Source organism: Furipterus horrens, unplaced genomic scaffold (genome assembly GCF_987537825.1).
Source record: "Furipterus horrens unplaced genomic scaffold, mFurHor1.1.pri manual_scaffold_2, whole genome shotgun sequence".
Lineage (NCBI taxonomy): Eukaryota > Metazoa > Chordata > Mammalia > Chiroptera > Furipteridae > Furipterus > Furipterus horrens.
In genome coordinates this window covers 217,221,612-217,235,226 of record NW_028327172.1, presented here as the reverse complement: position 1 = coordinate 217,235,226, position 13,615 = coordinate 217,221,612, and the positions used below count along the sequence as shown (strand labels likewise).

Sequence of the window (13,615 nt, the reverse complement as noted above, 5' to 3'; positions counted from 1 at the left end):
GTGCTGGCGGAGGTGGCAGGTCACCGTGCGTGGCTGCTCCATGAGCCGGCACTGGCCCTGTAGTCAGTCCCCAAGCACGGCGAAGAGGCAGGGCGCAGGGACGTGCAGCGCCTCAGCCAAGGCCGCAGTGAGGGGCTGGGAGGCACCTGGCCGCAAGGCTCCGGAGTCCATGCTTAGGAGGGAGGACTTGACGGGTCCAGGCAGGGGCCGCCGGGGTAGGCTGTGTGTTTCAGAAAGATGGGGGGGCGGTCTCTTGGGGCAGCTGCCTCTGGAGCAGCGCATCAGCAGTGCCCGGGAGCCGTGTTAGGCATGCACAGCCGGGAGCCCGTCCCAGACCTGCTGAGTCAGAAGCTCCTCCAGGTGAGCCGGCCTGGGCCAGCGTGAGTTTGAGAGCCCCTGTCCTGGCGCCAACCCTGGGTGCCCGGGACTAGGCGACCCTGGAGCTCCATTTTGGCTCCGACTCCTCGTCCTGCTTCTCCACTGCCCTGTATCCACTTCCTCCCTGTGGTTGACTGCTGCCTCCCAGTGAAACTCGGGGGGCCCCTCCTTCTCCAGTGGCCTCTGCCCTTCCCGGAACCCCTGCTGGGCCGCCCCAGCCACACTGTCGGGGCCCCTTCGCGCACCCACTCAGCTGTGCACACAGGGTGGATCAGTGTGTGGCCATCTCCTGCTGCATAATCTCCTCCAGAGGAGGACAGTGACATCACAGGAAGAGCAAGGGGCTCTGGGCTCTGCTCCAGCCTGGGAAGCTTTGTCCATTCCCATTGAAAGGAGTGGGTGGGTCACAGGTGGCAGTTTGACTTGCTTCTTTTCCCAGCAGCTGTCCCGAGGTCCAGGGGCCAGGACACGGGGGACAGGGTCACAGGCCTGGAGGTCAGGTCAGTGGCCCTTCATTCTACAAGAGCGCTTGCTTCCTACGGAGAATGTGAGGTGAAGGGCACAGTGCACAGTGTCCCCAGCTGGTGACGGGTAGAGCTGAGTTGGTTGAAGGTACAGGTGGCAGCGTTTATCGACTCAGCGTCTTTGTTTTCCAGAACTGGAAGCTACAGACGTGCGTGTGGCCCTGACGCCTGAGCCAGCCCGAGGATGAGCCAGCGGCGGGCGTGAGCGGGTGAGCGCCTCCGACGTCCCTGCAGGCCTCGGCGTGGGTCCCTTCCTTCTCTGTCGGTGGCAGCCAGCGCACAGCATGAGTACGGTGAGTTCTGCCCGCTCGGGGACTTACTTCTTTGCAAGGCTAAACCTTACTCCGCACGGCACATGCAGGTGCACCGAGCACCCTGCCCGGGACCTTCGGGAGTCAGAGCGGCGTGCGCGTCTGCGGCGGCCAGTGCCCGGCGGTGTTCTGCAGGCCGGGGGGCGGGCGGCAGTGGGGGGCTGGTAACCCCGCGCCTCTGGAGCAGCTGTCTGTGTCCCAGCATGTTCGGCTCTGGGCTGTGGGGTCTTTGCCGTTTCTGTTGTGCATCCGGTGTGAGCGTGGTGGTAAGAATCCTCAGAGAGGGCTTTGGCCCTCAGAGACCACACCTGGTGCGTCACCGGGACAGCTGTCCCGAGCTCTCATCAGACCGCAGAGGTGGCTCAGCTTGGGTGTGACCGGACCTCCAGGGAAGGCCGCCTGAAGGTCCTCCCGGTCCCGCCCCACCCACAGGCTTGCTCTCACGATCGGGACTCAGAACAGCTGTTTTCTGAGACCCTCAGTTCCCATCGGGGCGACCAGATGTGCAGCGGCCTCGTTTTCTTTGCAGACCCTGAGGGGCAGTGGGGGGTGGCGGGTGGCGGGGGCAGGAAGAGGCCGACCCAGCGGCTCGCGGGCGACAGTAATAGAGGCCCTTCAGCTGTCGCTCGCCGCCCCCACCCCTCCCCAGTCCATCTCTCCTGACCGCGCCAGGCCCACTGCCGGTGTCGTGCTCAGAAAGACCTTCGTTGCTCTGCACCTGCCGTGACGGCGCACAGGCCTCCCGCCTAGTTCCGCAGCTGCAGCTGGGCCGTGGGGAGCAGGTGCCCTAGCCTGTGGCTCCCCACTGAAGCCCACGCTCTGCTCCGGCGGGATCTGCACAGGCAGCAGGGGAGCCTTTTGTGAGGGGTGTGAAGATGCTGGTCAGTGTCCCCAGAGTGGGGTCAGTGACTTTGGTGGTGATGGGGCTGGGGGCCCCTGAGGGCACTGCCAGCAGGAAGGAGGGAGCCATGAGGAGTGACGGGGCAGAGCGGGCAGGGTGCAGGGATTCCCCCACGTGGTCCCCAGTGTCTCCCCTGAGCCCTGCCTAGCAGCCACACCTCCCCACCCTGGGGGCGTGCTGGAGGAGGAAGGGTGTTCCCCCGACAGAGGTGTGGCCAGCAGGGTGGGGCCTGGTGGATGTGGTGGGACAGGCAGTCCAGGCGGGGACAAGGCCAGGCTAAAGGCGTGGCAGGGCTGGTTGCACAGCCAGCAGAAGGGTGTTGCTTTGGGGATGTGGGGTGGGGAGTGTTGGGGACACAGTACTGCAGTGCCCGCGACAGGTTGGTCAGGTCTAGCACTTGGACTGGGCCAGGGGTTGTGTAGCAGAAGGAAGGTCCAAGGACAGCTTCCGAGGGAGTGGGCAGAAGGCAGGGAGCCCCGGGTCATCCGAGGGCCTCTGAGGGGTGGCCGCTGCCCACTGGAGATGTGAGCTGCTGCTGTCTTCTTCCCCGGGCCCCTGAGGGTGGCCCTGCCCCTTGGTCCGTGGGAAGTTGCCACGCCAGCTCCTCCACTGGGACACAGAACCGCCGTTGGACTTCGGGCTTCTCCGTCGCCTGCCGAGGGCCGGGCGGAGACGGACGCTCTGAGGTCTGCAGGGCCTCCTGACAGTGTCCCGGCCTCCCAGGCTGCCCAGGGGCGGGGCACCGGGCATGGCCTGGAAGGGTTAGGGTGGGGTGGCCTCCTCTGCGGGGCCGCTGGCGGGGGCACTCAGACTCTGCAGCGACGGTGTGGCCCCAGGGCCGGCGCCGCGCTGCCCAGGGGAGTGAGGTGCCGGGCTCCGGCAGGGGGCTCTGGCGCTTTTGGGGAAAGCTGCAGGGGCTTATTCTTGACCTGCCCTGCAGGGCCTGCCAGGCCAGCTGTGCTGGGGCAGCGCGGATGTGGGAGGGAGGCGGGCAGGGGCTTCCCGGAGGCACGGCTTTCAGGCAGCCCTGGGAACAGGCTTAGAAAACTCTAGAAAATTGGTTCTTTAAGTTGGGGGAGGAGGTGATTGTTAGGGCTAAACCCCCTACAAGGTTAGAGGCCGCGTTTCTCCAAGGAAGACCTGCTTTCCACGGTGGGTAGAAATTGGGGAAACTGAAGGTCTTCGGGTGAAAACAAAACTGACTCAGTGAGGCCGCATAGTCCTGGGGAGTCGGGTCTGTCACGGTGGTTAAGGTGGAGGGGGGTCCAGCCAAGTCTTGGCCTGAACCAGGGCTTCTGTAGGCGTGTGTGTCCTGTGTTTTCGACAGACTGATGACTGCATAGAACAGGCTTTACTTTACAGAACTTGGTTTGCTGTGTGTTCTGGATGGCTTCTCCCTGCACATTCAGTGTCTAGAACCTCGTGTCTGGGAAGGACCCAGCCTCAGGTCCGCTCCCTGCTTCCTGCTCGGCCTAATGAGCGGAACCGCTTTCGTGCTGACCGTGTGTATTGGTCTCGCTGGAATCTTCAGTCAGGACCTAACGTGCCCCTCTCTTTCCCGGGTGCCGGCGCCCTCAGAGGAAGCGACGCGGAGGCGCGGTGAGTTCCCGACAAGTGCAGAAGCGCGCGCGGGAGGCGGCCTCCGCCCCCCAGCCGGCCCTGGAAGCGGAGCCCATCGAGCTCGTGGAGAGCGGTAAGGGCGCCGCCGGGGGCCGAAACGGCTGCACGGGGGCAGCTTCTACCGGTGTCTGTCCGGCTTTTTTTCTCTCTTTTTCTTTTTCTTTTACCCAGATGACTATCCAACCCCCTACGCTGTCACCCTGCCTCCAGCCCTGTCCCTTCCAGTCATTCTCTCTGTCGTGCTGGGAGTGCTCCTCCTCATTTTCTGAGCTGAGCCTGTCTCTGTCCTGCTTGCCCTCCACTGTCCGCCCCGTGCCCTGAGGATAGAGCCCCAGTCTCTCACTGCTTTACAGACCCCGCCGGAACTGGCCACCGGGCTCCTGGCGTCACCGTGCGTTCCACGCGTCAGCCACCACGGCCTGCACAGCCCGGTCTCGCTGCCTCACCGCGGACTGCCGGCTGGGGCGGAGCCGCCCCGTCCCGTGCTAGGCCCCTGGGTCTGAACCAGCCCGGAGCTGTCGGGTGCACGCTCGTCCCTGCTGGGGCCTGTGCTCCCGTGGGCACCGCGGTGCACACCAGGGCTCCAGAGCCAGCCGTGAATGAGTAACAGATGACGTGCTGACCTGCGTGTGACGCGAGGTCTGTGGGCGGGTGGCGGCCCCAGCCTCCTCGCCGCAGTGGCAGAGGTCTCAGGCCGTCCATCCCTCAGAGCAGGGCCGAGCCGAGCAGGCCCTTCCCTTCCCCGCAAGTCCCTGCTGTCCCCGGTGAAAGAGTGGTGTGGGCACAGAGCCTGGCCGTGTGGCTGTGCGTGGCCGCGGAGACGGGGCACGTGTGTGCCGACAGCCCTTCCCCGGCGAGGTGCTCATGACACCAGGGGCTGCCGCTCGGCCCCCCTCTGGAAGGGCATTTGTGATGTGAAAGGGTTTGGTCCTGTGCTCTGCACTCCGTCCTTCAGGGCTGTGGCCGGCAGCCTGAGCTCTGCTGTCACCTTCCTGGTGAAGTCAGGGTGCTCCCTGCCCCCCTAACATTGTGAAACACTTTGTTTTGCAGCTGGGGATGAGATTGTGGATCTCACCTGTGAGTCGTTGGAGCCCGTGGTCGTCGACCTGACGCACAGCGACTCTGTCGTGGTAAGTCCTGCGCGGGCCTGTGCCTCGCACGCAGCCCGGAGGCCTTGCTCCCAGGTGAGGTTTGCCTGCTTAGTGACGAGCCCCAGACGGTTCAGGGAAGTCCCCTGTGGTGGCTGTGCTCCCCGTGTGGCCCTGACCTTCCCTCAGCGGGCACAGAAGCCCTGGGGGCAAACTCCTGGGGGCCCTTCTCTATTTGTCCCTGACTGCAGCCTGCACCACCATGTGACCCCAGCGAGTGACTCAGCCTCGTTCCCTTTGTCTGCTGCCGGGGTCACCACATGTTGTGAGGACTAAAAGGGACGCTGGCCTCGAGCGCCTGGCACCTGGGCTGGTGCCCAGGAATGCCAGCCTGCACCTCCTGGCAGGTCAACTGGATGCTTGCTCAGCACTGCCGGCGCTCAGCTGCCTGGGGGCTGCGGGTGTCCCGCGTCGCTGCCTGGAGCCTGGTTGTGTGTGACTCCGGAAGGAGGCTGCAGGTGCTCCCTTCCTGTGGCTCCAGGTCTGGACTTGGGCTGGGAGGAGACCTGAGCTGGTCCTACATGGGCGGGGGTCCAGCCAGTCCACAGGAGGCATCTGAGTGCGGCCCGCCTCTCTCCAGGACTGCTCTTTAGCTCCCGGGACACATGGTGCCCGGGGTGGGGGCCGTGGCATTGACAGTGGCAAGGTCCCTGCGGCTGGCAGGTCTCGGCTTATCCTCATGGTGTGAGAACTTAAGGGTAGGGCTGCGCCAAGGAGCGTCAAGACTTTTGTAGAAGGAGAAAGTGAGGACAGGACTGTCCTGACAGGTCACAGGTTTGAGGCTCGGGCTGTCCCGTGTCGGTGTTGTCCCCCCCGTGCCCCGTCCTAAAGGAGCAGCAGCGGCCCCAGCAGCGGGCCCACGAGGGCTCGGTCGCGGGCCCCACAGAGAGGTGGCAGGTTCCTGCAGATGGGCTGGGACTTGGAGCGGAGAGTGGCCGTGGGTGTGGCTGGAAGGGTCCCATCTGCGTGGTCAGTGCTCTGAGGCCCAGGTGTCACACAGCTTGGCTGCTGGTCCCTTTGGCACCCAGGGGTCCTGGAACGGTAACGAATCGGGTGCCTTAGCTGAGACCTGCAGCCTCCTCGCTGACACGTCCGGCGGCCGGGCTCTTTCTTACTCCAGTGCTCGGTGTGCTGGGCCCCAGCGGGTGTCTGTCTGTGATTTTTGGGAGGACACGTCCTGTTTTCCAAGGGGCGGTGCTGCTGTGTGGCTGCTGCTGGAGCTCCTCGCTGCCGCGACCCTCGGCCTTGAGCTGGGGACGGTGCCCAGTGTGGGGCCAGCCCGCGGTGGCTGCGACCTGCTCCCCGCCAGCTGCTGGGGGGATGCCTTCCCGTGTTCTCTGCCAGGCAGTTTCTCTTCAGGGAAGTGCCTTTTGAATTATTTCTAAGATTCTCTTAATATATCGTATACAGAAGTTCTAAAACAGCCTGAGAGGTTGAACTGGAGCAAGCACCCCTTTGTCTTTTTAACAGCGAGGCTTTTTCCTGTTCACTTTTCCATGTGGTTTTCTTCTTTGTCCTGGGTTTTTGGGAAGTTTTTAGTAAGTTCTAAATACGAGCCTGCCATTTGTTAGGCATTATACCTTCTCCTCAGAGGCTTGCCCTTCCTTCCTCTTTTTGGACATACAGAGGTTTTCAGTTTTAACACAGTTGAATTTTTTTATTTGTTGGAGAAGAATCTCATTTTGTAGGAAAAATATGTTGCTGTGTTCTGGAAGTTTTACTAGCTCGCCTTCCATGTTTAGGTCTATAGTCCCCATGAGCTGACCTGTGTGTGCAGCTTGAGGTGGGGTCTTTAATGCCTCAGGGAAGTTTAATACTTGCCCAGGGGTGGGGGTGCCAGGGTAGTTAGGAAATTCGTTCCTAGGTACAGAGGTCGCTATTGAAAATGGTCTTCTAACATTTCTTTTCATCTGAATGGACGTGACAGTCTTCTTGTCTCATTCCAAACCTGAAAGGACTCTTACCAAGTTTCACCAACAACCTCAGGAAGACCTCTGCCGCAGGGTGTCCCTTATGGGCTGGAGACGGTCCTCCGTCTCCTGTCTGACCCCAGGTTTCCTCTGGGGGCTCAGTGTTGAATTGCAATGCCTGCCCTCCAAAGAAAGTCCCCCCCCCTCCTATGTTGAAGTGGCGGTCACTTCAACTCAATATCGTGGTCATGGCGCTCCCCCTTTATTGATTGCTAGAGGAGATCGCTAGTAATTGACACTATTCTTTCTGCCTCTGTGTCCATGAGTGAGGCAGGCTGTTTTCTGTGCGTGTTCCTCACAGAGTTGAGGTATCAGTGTTGGTGTCTGTAAAAGTGAGGCGGGCCCCCTTTTCCCCTGTTCTCCAGGAGAGTTTGCCTGCGTGCAATTACTTCTTCCTTTCTACAGTGACCGGACCTGACGCAAAGTTTTAATAGGTTTTGGTAATTAGTCTTTAGGAATTTGTCGATTGCACCTAAAATTTTCACTTCCATTGGCATGAATTTTATGTCGTCTTATGATCTGTGGGGTCTGTAATCTGTCTGGTGTTTCATTTCTGACGCTGGCTGTTTGTGTTTTCTAAGTCTTTTTAGATTAGCGTCACCAGAGCTTTATTAGGTCTTTCAGAGAACCAGCCTTCAGCTTTATAGACCCTTTCTCTTGTAAGCTTGTTTCCATTCGCTGACTATTTTTTGTTTGAGTTTACTTTCCTATTTTCCTAACTTGGTAATTTTGATCATTTCTTTTCCAGTACATGCGTTTAAGATTATATCCTCTTTAACTGTACCTTACAAATTTTGTTACTGGTATTTTGTGTTCAGTTTGGTATATTTATAAACTTGTGTTTTGTTTTTTTTTAACTTCCAAACATATGGAGATATTCTCTCTCTCCGTCTCTCTTTCTCTCTAATTGCTCAGAAAAGTCCTTGGCCAGTGGCTGAGATTCCTGGGTACCCGCTGGCCCGCCCAGGTGGCCTGCGTCAGAAGACCCGCCCCTCAGCTCCTGCTTGGGCTTTGGTTTCTCTGTGAAGCTTCCAGAAGTGTGCTTCTGTTTTTTAAGACTCCACTGTGCTTTTCTTTTCTTCTTTTTTCTTTCTGTCTAGATTATTATATTTCCTTTACTTTTGACCCAATACTGTTTTCTGATACCTTTTTATTTTAACAGATCTTGTTTGTTGTGTTCAGTGGGGAGGTTGATGGGAACACGAGACCGCCACTGCTTGGCACTCCCTCTGTGTGCCTCCATCCTCTGCTCTCCGACCATGGCCCCAGCACGGGCCGTGTGCCATGGCGACTCTGGCTGGCGTGGGCAGGGCAGGGTGGGAAGAGACCGGCTCCTCTTAGGAAACTGGGTCGTTGTCGGGGAGGGTATTGGAAATGGCGTTTGCTTGGACTATGCTCCCTCAGCGGCCGTCGGTGTGGCTTCCCGGGGCTCCTCGCTGGGCCTGTCACCTTGAGGTACAGTGAGTCCTGCTGTGTGTGCTGTGCCCGCACCCCGCCTGCTCGCTCCTCTCAGAGGCTGTGGGGGGGTCTGCGTGACTGTGGCTCCTGTGAGAGGGGACAGAGCCCGTCTGTCGCCATCCGGCAGCAGCGACGGGACAGGGGGCACCCCGTGACCATGAGAGCGAGCAAGCCCGCTCAGTTGCTGCCGGAGAGAGGAGAGCTCGCGGCAGCCGCGCGCGGCCTCGGAGCTGGGATCCCCGCCAGGCCTTTGCCGTTCTCCTGGCGGTGCCGCAGGGACAGCGGCGGTCGTGGCGCGGCATCTGTCACTGCAGGGGGTGTGCCTGCTGGGCCATCTAAAGCCAGCCAGCTCTCTGCTCTGGTTTGGGGAGCCCTCTCGGAAATGCAGGGGTCAGCAGGTGCTGGGTACCCCGGGGTCCTTGCTGCTCGGCTCTGCCCTGTGGTCACCGCAGGGCGCTGCTGCGGCCCTGGGCAGCACCTGGAACGCCGGGTGTTGGTCCCCAGGAGAGAGGCTTGTCCTCCGCTGTGCAGGAGCCTATGACATGGGTGTTGGAACCGGCAGGGGTTGTGAGGCTCACCTGTGCTGCAAGCTCAAGGGGGTGCCCTGGGGCCAGTGTGCCCAGGAGTGACAGTGGCGGGTGCCTCCCCGTCTGACCGCTCCGACCTGGGTGGAGCCCGTGGCTGAGAGAGAGACCAGCTCGCTGCCATCTGGCTCTGCGGTTCAGGCTGGGGACAGGTGGACGGCGGTCGTTGGGTGGGCATTTGTTTCTTCATGGCCCCTCAGCCAGAGGAGAGGCGCTGCAGCTTACGCCGTCCCTGTCCCGCCGACTCGCTCCTGCAGCCACGTTTCTGAAGCCCTGGCGCTTCTCCCTGCGCTTGCGTGCCAGCTGCAGCCAGGAGGGGCCCCGGGAGGTGGCACAGACGCAGGGAGGGCAGGCAGGCCGGGGCCAGGCTGGGACACCACTCTTTTCTGCCCTCCTCTGAGCTGCTTCCCTGTTGGCGATGGGGACAGTCAGTCATCCCTGGTGACACAGGCTCTCTGGTGGCTCCCTGTGGTGTCCTGCCTGGTGCTGGTGGCATCCTGCCCCCTCACTGTGCACCCGCCCCTGACCAAGGCCCGCTGGCCCACGTTTGTCTTCTAGTGAGCGTGGCCCTGCGGGTGAGGTGGCCGTCCCTCAGTTCCGTTGTCATGGGCAGCCCCGCACGTGGCTCCGTGCCGCTGCTGCTCCTGGACAGCCTGTGGTGGTGCTGGGCTCAGGCTCAGGCTGAGGCCGAGGCCGTCCGTTCTCCGTGGGAGCGGGCGCTTCACGCGGAGAGGCCGGAGGGGGCCTCTGGGTATAATGACCCCAGCACTCGGCCAAGACCCAGCGTGGGGTCTGCTGGGGAGAGGGCAGTGGGCTTTACCAAAGGACCTGGCCCATGATGCGCGGGGAGCAGTCTGCTGCGGGTCCCGCAGACACAAGGCTGCGCGCTTGGGGGTGGGGGGGGGGGGCAGTGAGCCTGTTGGAAATGCTGTGGCAGAACGGGCCTAGGGTCAGTTCTGAGTGGGTGGGCAGGGCTCGCCAAGTTCCGGACGCTTCCGTGGGCCTCCAGGACGCAGCACAGCTCCTGCCTCGGTCGGGCACGCTGCTCCCTGCCCTACCTGCGCGCCTGCCCCTGTGGGTTCAGTTAGTGGCTCTCAGCGCTGTCTTCGTGCTCACCCCGCCTCCCAGGAAAGGCGCATCCTTGGCTGCAGGCCCCGCAGGGGCATGTCCCTGTCGTTGGTGACTGTGGGGCTGGCCCTGGGCTCCGTGTCCCTGGCGCTCGGTGGCCGAGGCCTTGTCTCCCTGAGTCCTCACAACAGCACGGTGGGTGGTGGGTTTCAGGGGCTGTGACCTTAGCAGAGGGAGCTGGCGGGACTTCCTGGTCCCGTGGCAGCAGCCCCCACAGCTCCCCGGGGGGGTTGTGTGTGAAATAAATGCTTCAGTTTTGTCATTTGTGCATTTAAAAATGCAGCATGTCTTACCTCAAGCTGACTGTGTCTTTTTTTCTCCTTTTTAAAGATCGTTGATGGTGAGTGGTCTCCTTGTCTGTGGGTTTGACGGACAGCTGACGTGCGGTGGGTGCAGAGGCCACGCGGGGGTCGGCGGCCGCTCAGTCCTGTGCCCGTGGAAGAAGTGCACCCCTGCCGCAGAGCTGCAGGCCCACAGCGCGGGCGTCCGCCATCCGCAGGGATGGGTTTCTCCTGGCAGGACGGGGGTGGCCTGCTCGGGGCTGGGCAGGCCCTCCTAGGGGGTGGCTGGGACGGGCCGGGGTGGGAAGGACCGTGGTGCGGGTGGTGGACAGGGAGGCCCCTGTCCTGAGCACAGACTCACGTCTCAGAGAGGAGGCGGCCGCGGAGGACGGCCAGGAGGCCGCGCCAGGACCACGCTGACAGCTGTGTGGTGAGCAGTGACGAGGAGGAGCTGACCCGGGACAGAGACGTGTACGTGACCACACACACTCCCAGGAACGCCAGGGAAGAGGTGTCTCCAGGACTCAGGTGCCTGTGTGCCTACCCCCTGCTGCTGCCGTACTGGGTGGGGCCCTCTGTGGCCCTTGGAGTGGGAACCTCTCCCCCACCCATTTCCCAGTGGGTGGGGCAGGGAGGTGGGTGCACTGGGCCTTGAGCCCGGGCCCCGGGAGGGCTGGGGCGCCTGCCCGGCAGCTGGGCCCAGGCAGGGCTGGTCCAGAACGGGGCTCAGCCGTCCCCACGTGACCAGGGGTGCCAGGCCCCTGCAGGCTGGGGGTGCTAGGGTGGGCCCTGCCCCAGACAGCGTCTGGAGGGGCAGAGGCTGGGGCGGGCTGGACACAGAGACTTGGGTCATCTGTGTCCTCTAGCGTCCCTTGGTCCTTGCGGCCCCAGTGCCCCCGTGGGGTAGCTGGCCTTCCTGGGAGTCCCCTAGAGCCTGGGCTGGGGCGAGGGCAGAGGCAGCTCTCGGGGTGAATGGCGCACAGTGGGGTGTGAGCGTCTGCTGTGTGCTGACAGAGGCGCTGTGTTCTAGGCCCTCCGGCACGATCAGCTGCCCCATCTGCATGGACGGCTATTCGGAGGTAAGCAGACCCTGCGGTGACTTCCTGCTCTGGGGGACAAACAGATGAGAGGGACCCTCTCGTTAGGTCGGATGTGGCACCTCGTCTGCAGTCCTACCTGGGCTGGCACGTGGCTTGTCACACATTTGTGGGAAGGGAGAGCATGCTAGCGTTGGGGCCCTGCAGCCTTCACCACTGGCCCCCATGTTCCCCGTCTTGGCCCGAGCCCTGCAGCATGGTCCCACCGTGCGCCCACACAGCAGCCCTGCCCTCTCAGGCCCGTGGGTTCCAGTGCCTGAGTCCCCCTGGGCTGCCGCCGCCGGGAGCCCTTGGTCCCACAGTCCCGGGACCGCAGGGTTGGCGCCGGCGGGACCCTGGGGCAGCCGCTGTCCGGGCGAGCACACATGAAGGCCGTTCCTTTTCCTGTTTCCAAGATCGTGCAGAACGGCCGTGTCATTGTCTCTACGGAGTGTGGCCACGTCTTCTGCAGCCAATGCCTCCGAGACTCGCTCAAGAACGCCAACACTTGCCCGACGTGCAGGAAGAAGATGAGCCACAAACGCTACCACCCCATCTACATATGACGCTTTGGGGGCTGCCCGGGAAAAGGGAGGGCAGTGGCAGGTGGCGTGCTCCCTGTGGGGCCCCCTGTGGGGTACCTGCCTCCAGGCTCCCGAGCTCACCAAGACTCTCTCAAAACCAACGCCTGACACGTGACTGCTTTTTTGTTTCCAGCCCTCAGAGAGCCTCTCTTCCCCTCCAGCTTGATGCGGGGGAGCGGGGTCCGCACCTCTGTCCCTTGGGGTCCTGGTGCCCAGGCACCTGGGAGGGGAGAACCGGGGTTCGAGCCTCTTTCCGGAATGTGCACATTGGCCAAGATGTTCTCCCCGTTTGGACAGTCTGCCCAGCTTCCCCCGGGCAGTGTTGTGGAGCTGGCCCTGGTCAGAGCGCAGGCGCGCCCACCCAGCTCCTGGGGGCACGCTACCTCGTCCCAGGCATCTGCCCAACACAGTGACCAAGCTAGACCCGGTCCCAGAAGGAAGGACCAACTACGGGACTTTTTTCTCCCTGAGAGTCGGGTGACTGTGACCCGCCAACACCTTCGCAGTGACAGGCAGGGACTTCTGCAGGTGGAGAGCCCCGCGGCCGCCCTGTCCCTCAGGAGGAAGTGTGCAATAGGGCCCGGCTGCCTCCCGTCTGCAGCCAGGAGAGGCAGTGCTGCGAGGGTCCCCCGGGCCCGCGCCTGTGGCCCAGTGCCAGCCCCGCCCTGTGCTGTCGCCTGTTCTCAGGAACTGACCGGGCCCGGCTTCTTCACCGGGCACAGGCCGTGCAAGGTGAGCAGGCCCGGCCTGCGGTCGGTGAGCGCTCTCCTCTGATACAACCCACCCCGCGTGTGCCACGGGCCCTCTGGTCCTCAGTTCCCGCTGCCCAGCGTCTCCTCAAGCACGGACACCGGAAGGCGGTGGCAATACTTGTGGCCTTATCAGCCCGTGTCCACGCTGTTGACCAGGTGGCCGCCGCCCCGCGTCTCCGCCTGGCCCACGCGGCTGGCCGGGCTGCCTCGGCCTTCTCGCCCGGCCGCGTCCATTCCGGAAGCTGCTCTTCTTGCTGTCCGGGCTTTGCCCCTGGGTCTCTGCACGGCTCTGGGTCCCGGTCGGCAGAGTGCGGCAGCCTCTCCTCCCCAGGGAGCCCAGCTAGTGCCCTCCGCTCAGCTCCGCAGGCGCGCAGGAGCCTCGGCTCCCCCGGGGCTGAGCCGCCCCGCCACACAGGGTTTGGGGGTGGCAGTGGGGGGTCCCTGGTGCCAGCCTGCCTCCACCTCTGCCCCCCTCTTCACAGGGCCTCGAGCCCAACCGCAGCCTTTGTGCGCGCAAAGCACCTTCACGTTGGGGGGCCCCTGGCTTTACAGCAATAACGGGCCTTCGGTCTCCCTCGGAAGGAGCAGGGACTTGGCACGGTTCACTTTACACGGAGCTGAAGGAGCGCCCCTCTTCTGTGAGAAGCTGTGTTCGTTCTGACCTGAGCTGTGTGGCTCGCTTCTGGTCTGCTGGAGTGGAAGGGGGGTGCGGGGCGCCGCGGTGTCTGTCAGTGCCGGGTGGGGGTCTGCCCCCTGACTGACGGCCTTTCTCCTGGGCTTCGTGGCCGCGCTCCTGTCTTAACGTTCTGACGATGCCCAGACTTTGGGAGCCAGCATGACCACGTAGCCAGAACCTCTTGTTTTATGTTTAAGGACATATGATTGATCATGAAAGTTACG

The 13,615-nt window shown here is 62.6% G+C and overlaps 1 protein-coding gene across 1 annotated transcript; it reads left to right on the top strand.

The window, feature by feature from the left end:
- The first annotated feature begins 654 nt into the window (after positions 1-654).
- Positions 655-12,017, top strand: RNF4 (ring finger protein 4). Its single transcript, XM_090267159.1, has 8 exons — positions 655-878; positions 1,035-1,195; positions 3,693-3,807; positions 4,785-4,864; positions 10,353-10,362; positions 10,672-10,831; positions 11,334-11,382; positions 11,796-12,017. The coding sequence occupies exons 2-8, from the start codon at positions 1,187-1,189 to the stop codon at positions 11,943-11,945; spliced, it is 573 nt and encodes a 190-aa protein (XP_090123285.1). The 5' UTR covers positions 655-878; positions 1,035-1,186; the 3' UTR covers positions 11,946-12,017.
- The last annotated feature ends 1,598 nt before the right edge of the window (positions 12,018-13,615 follow it).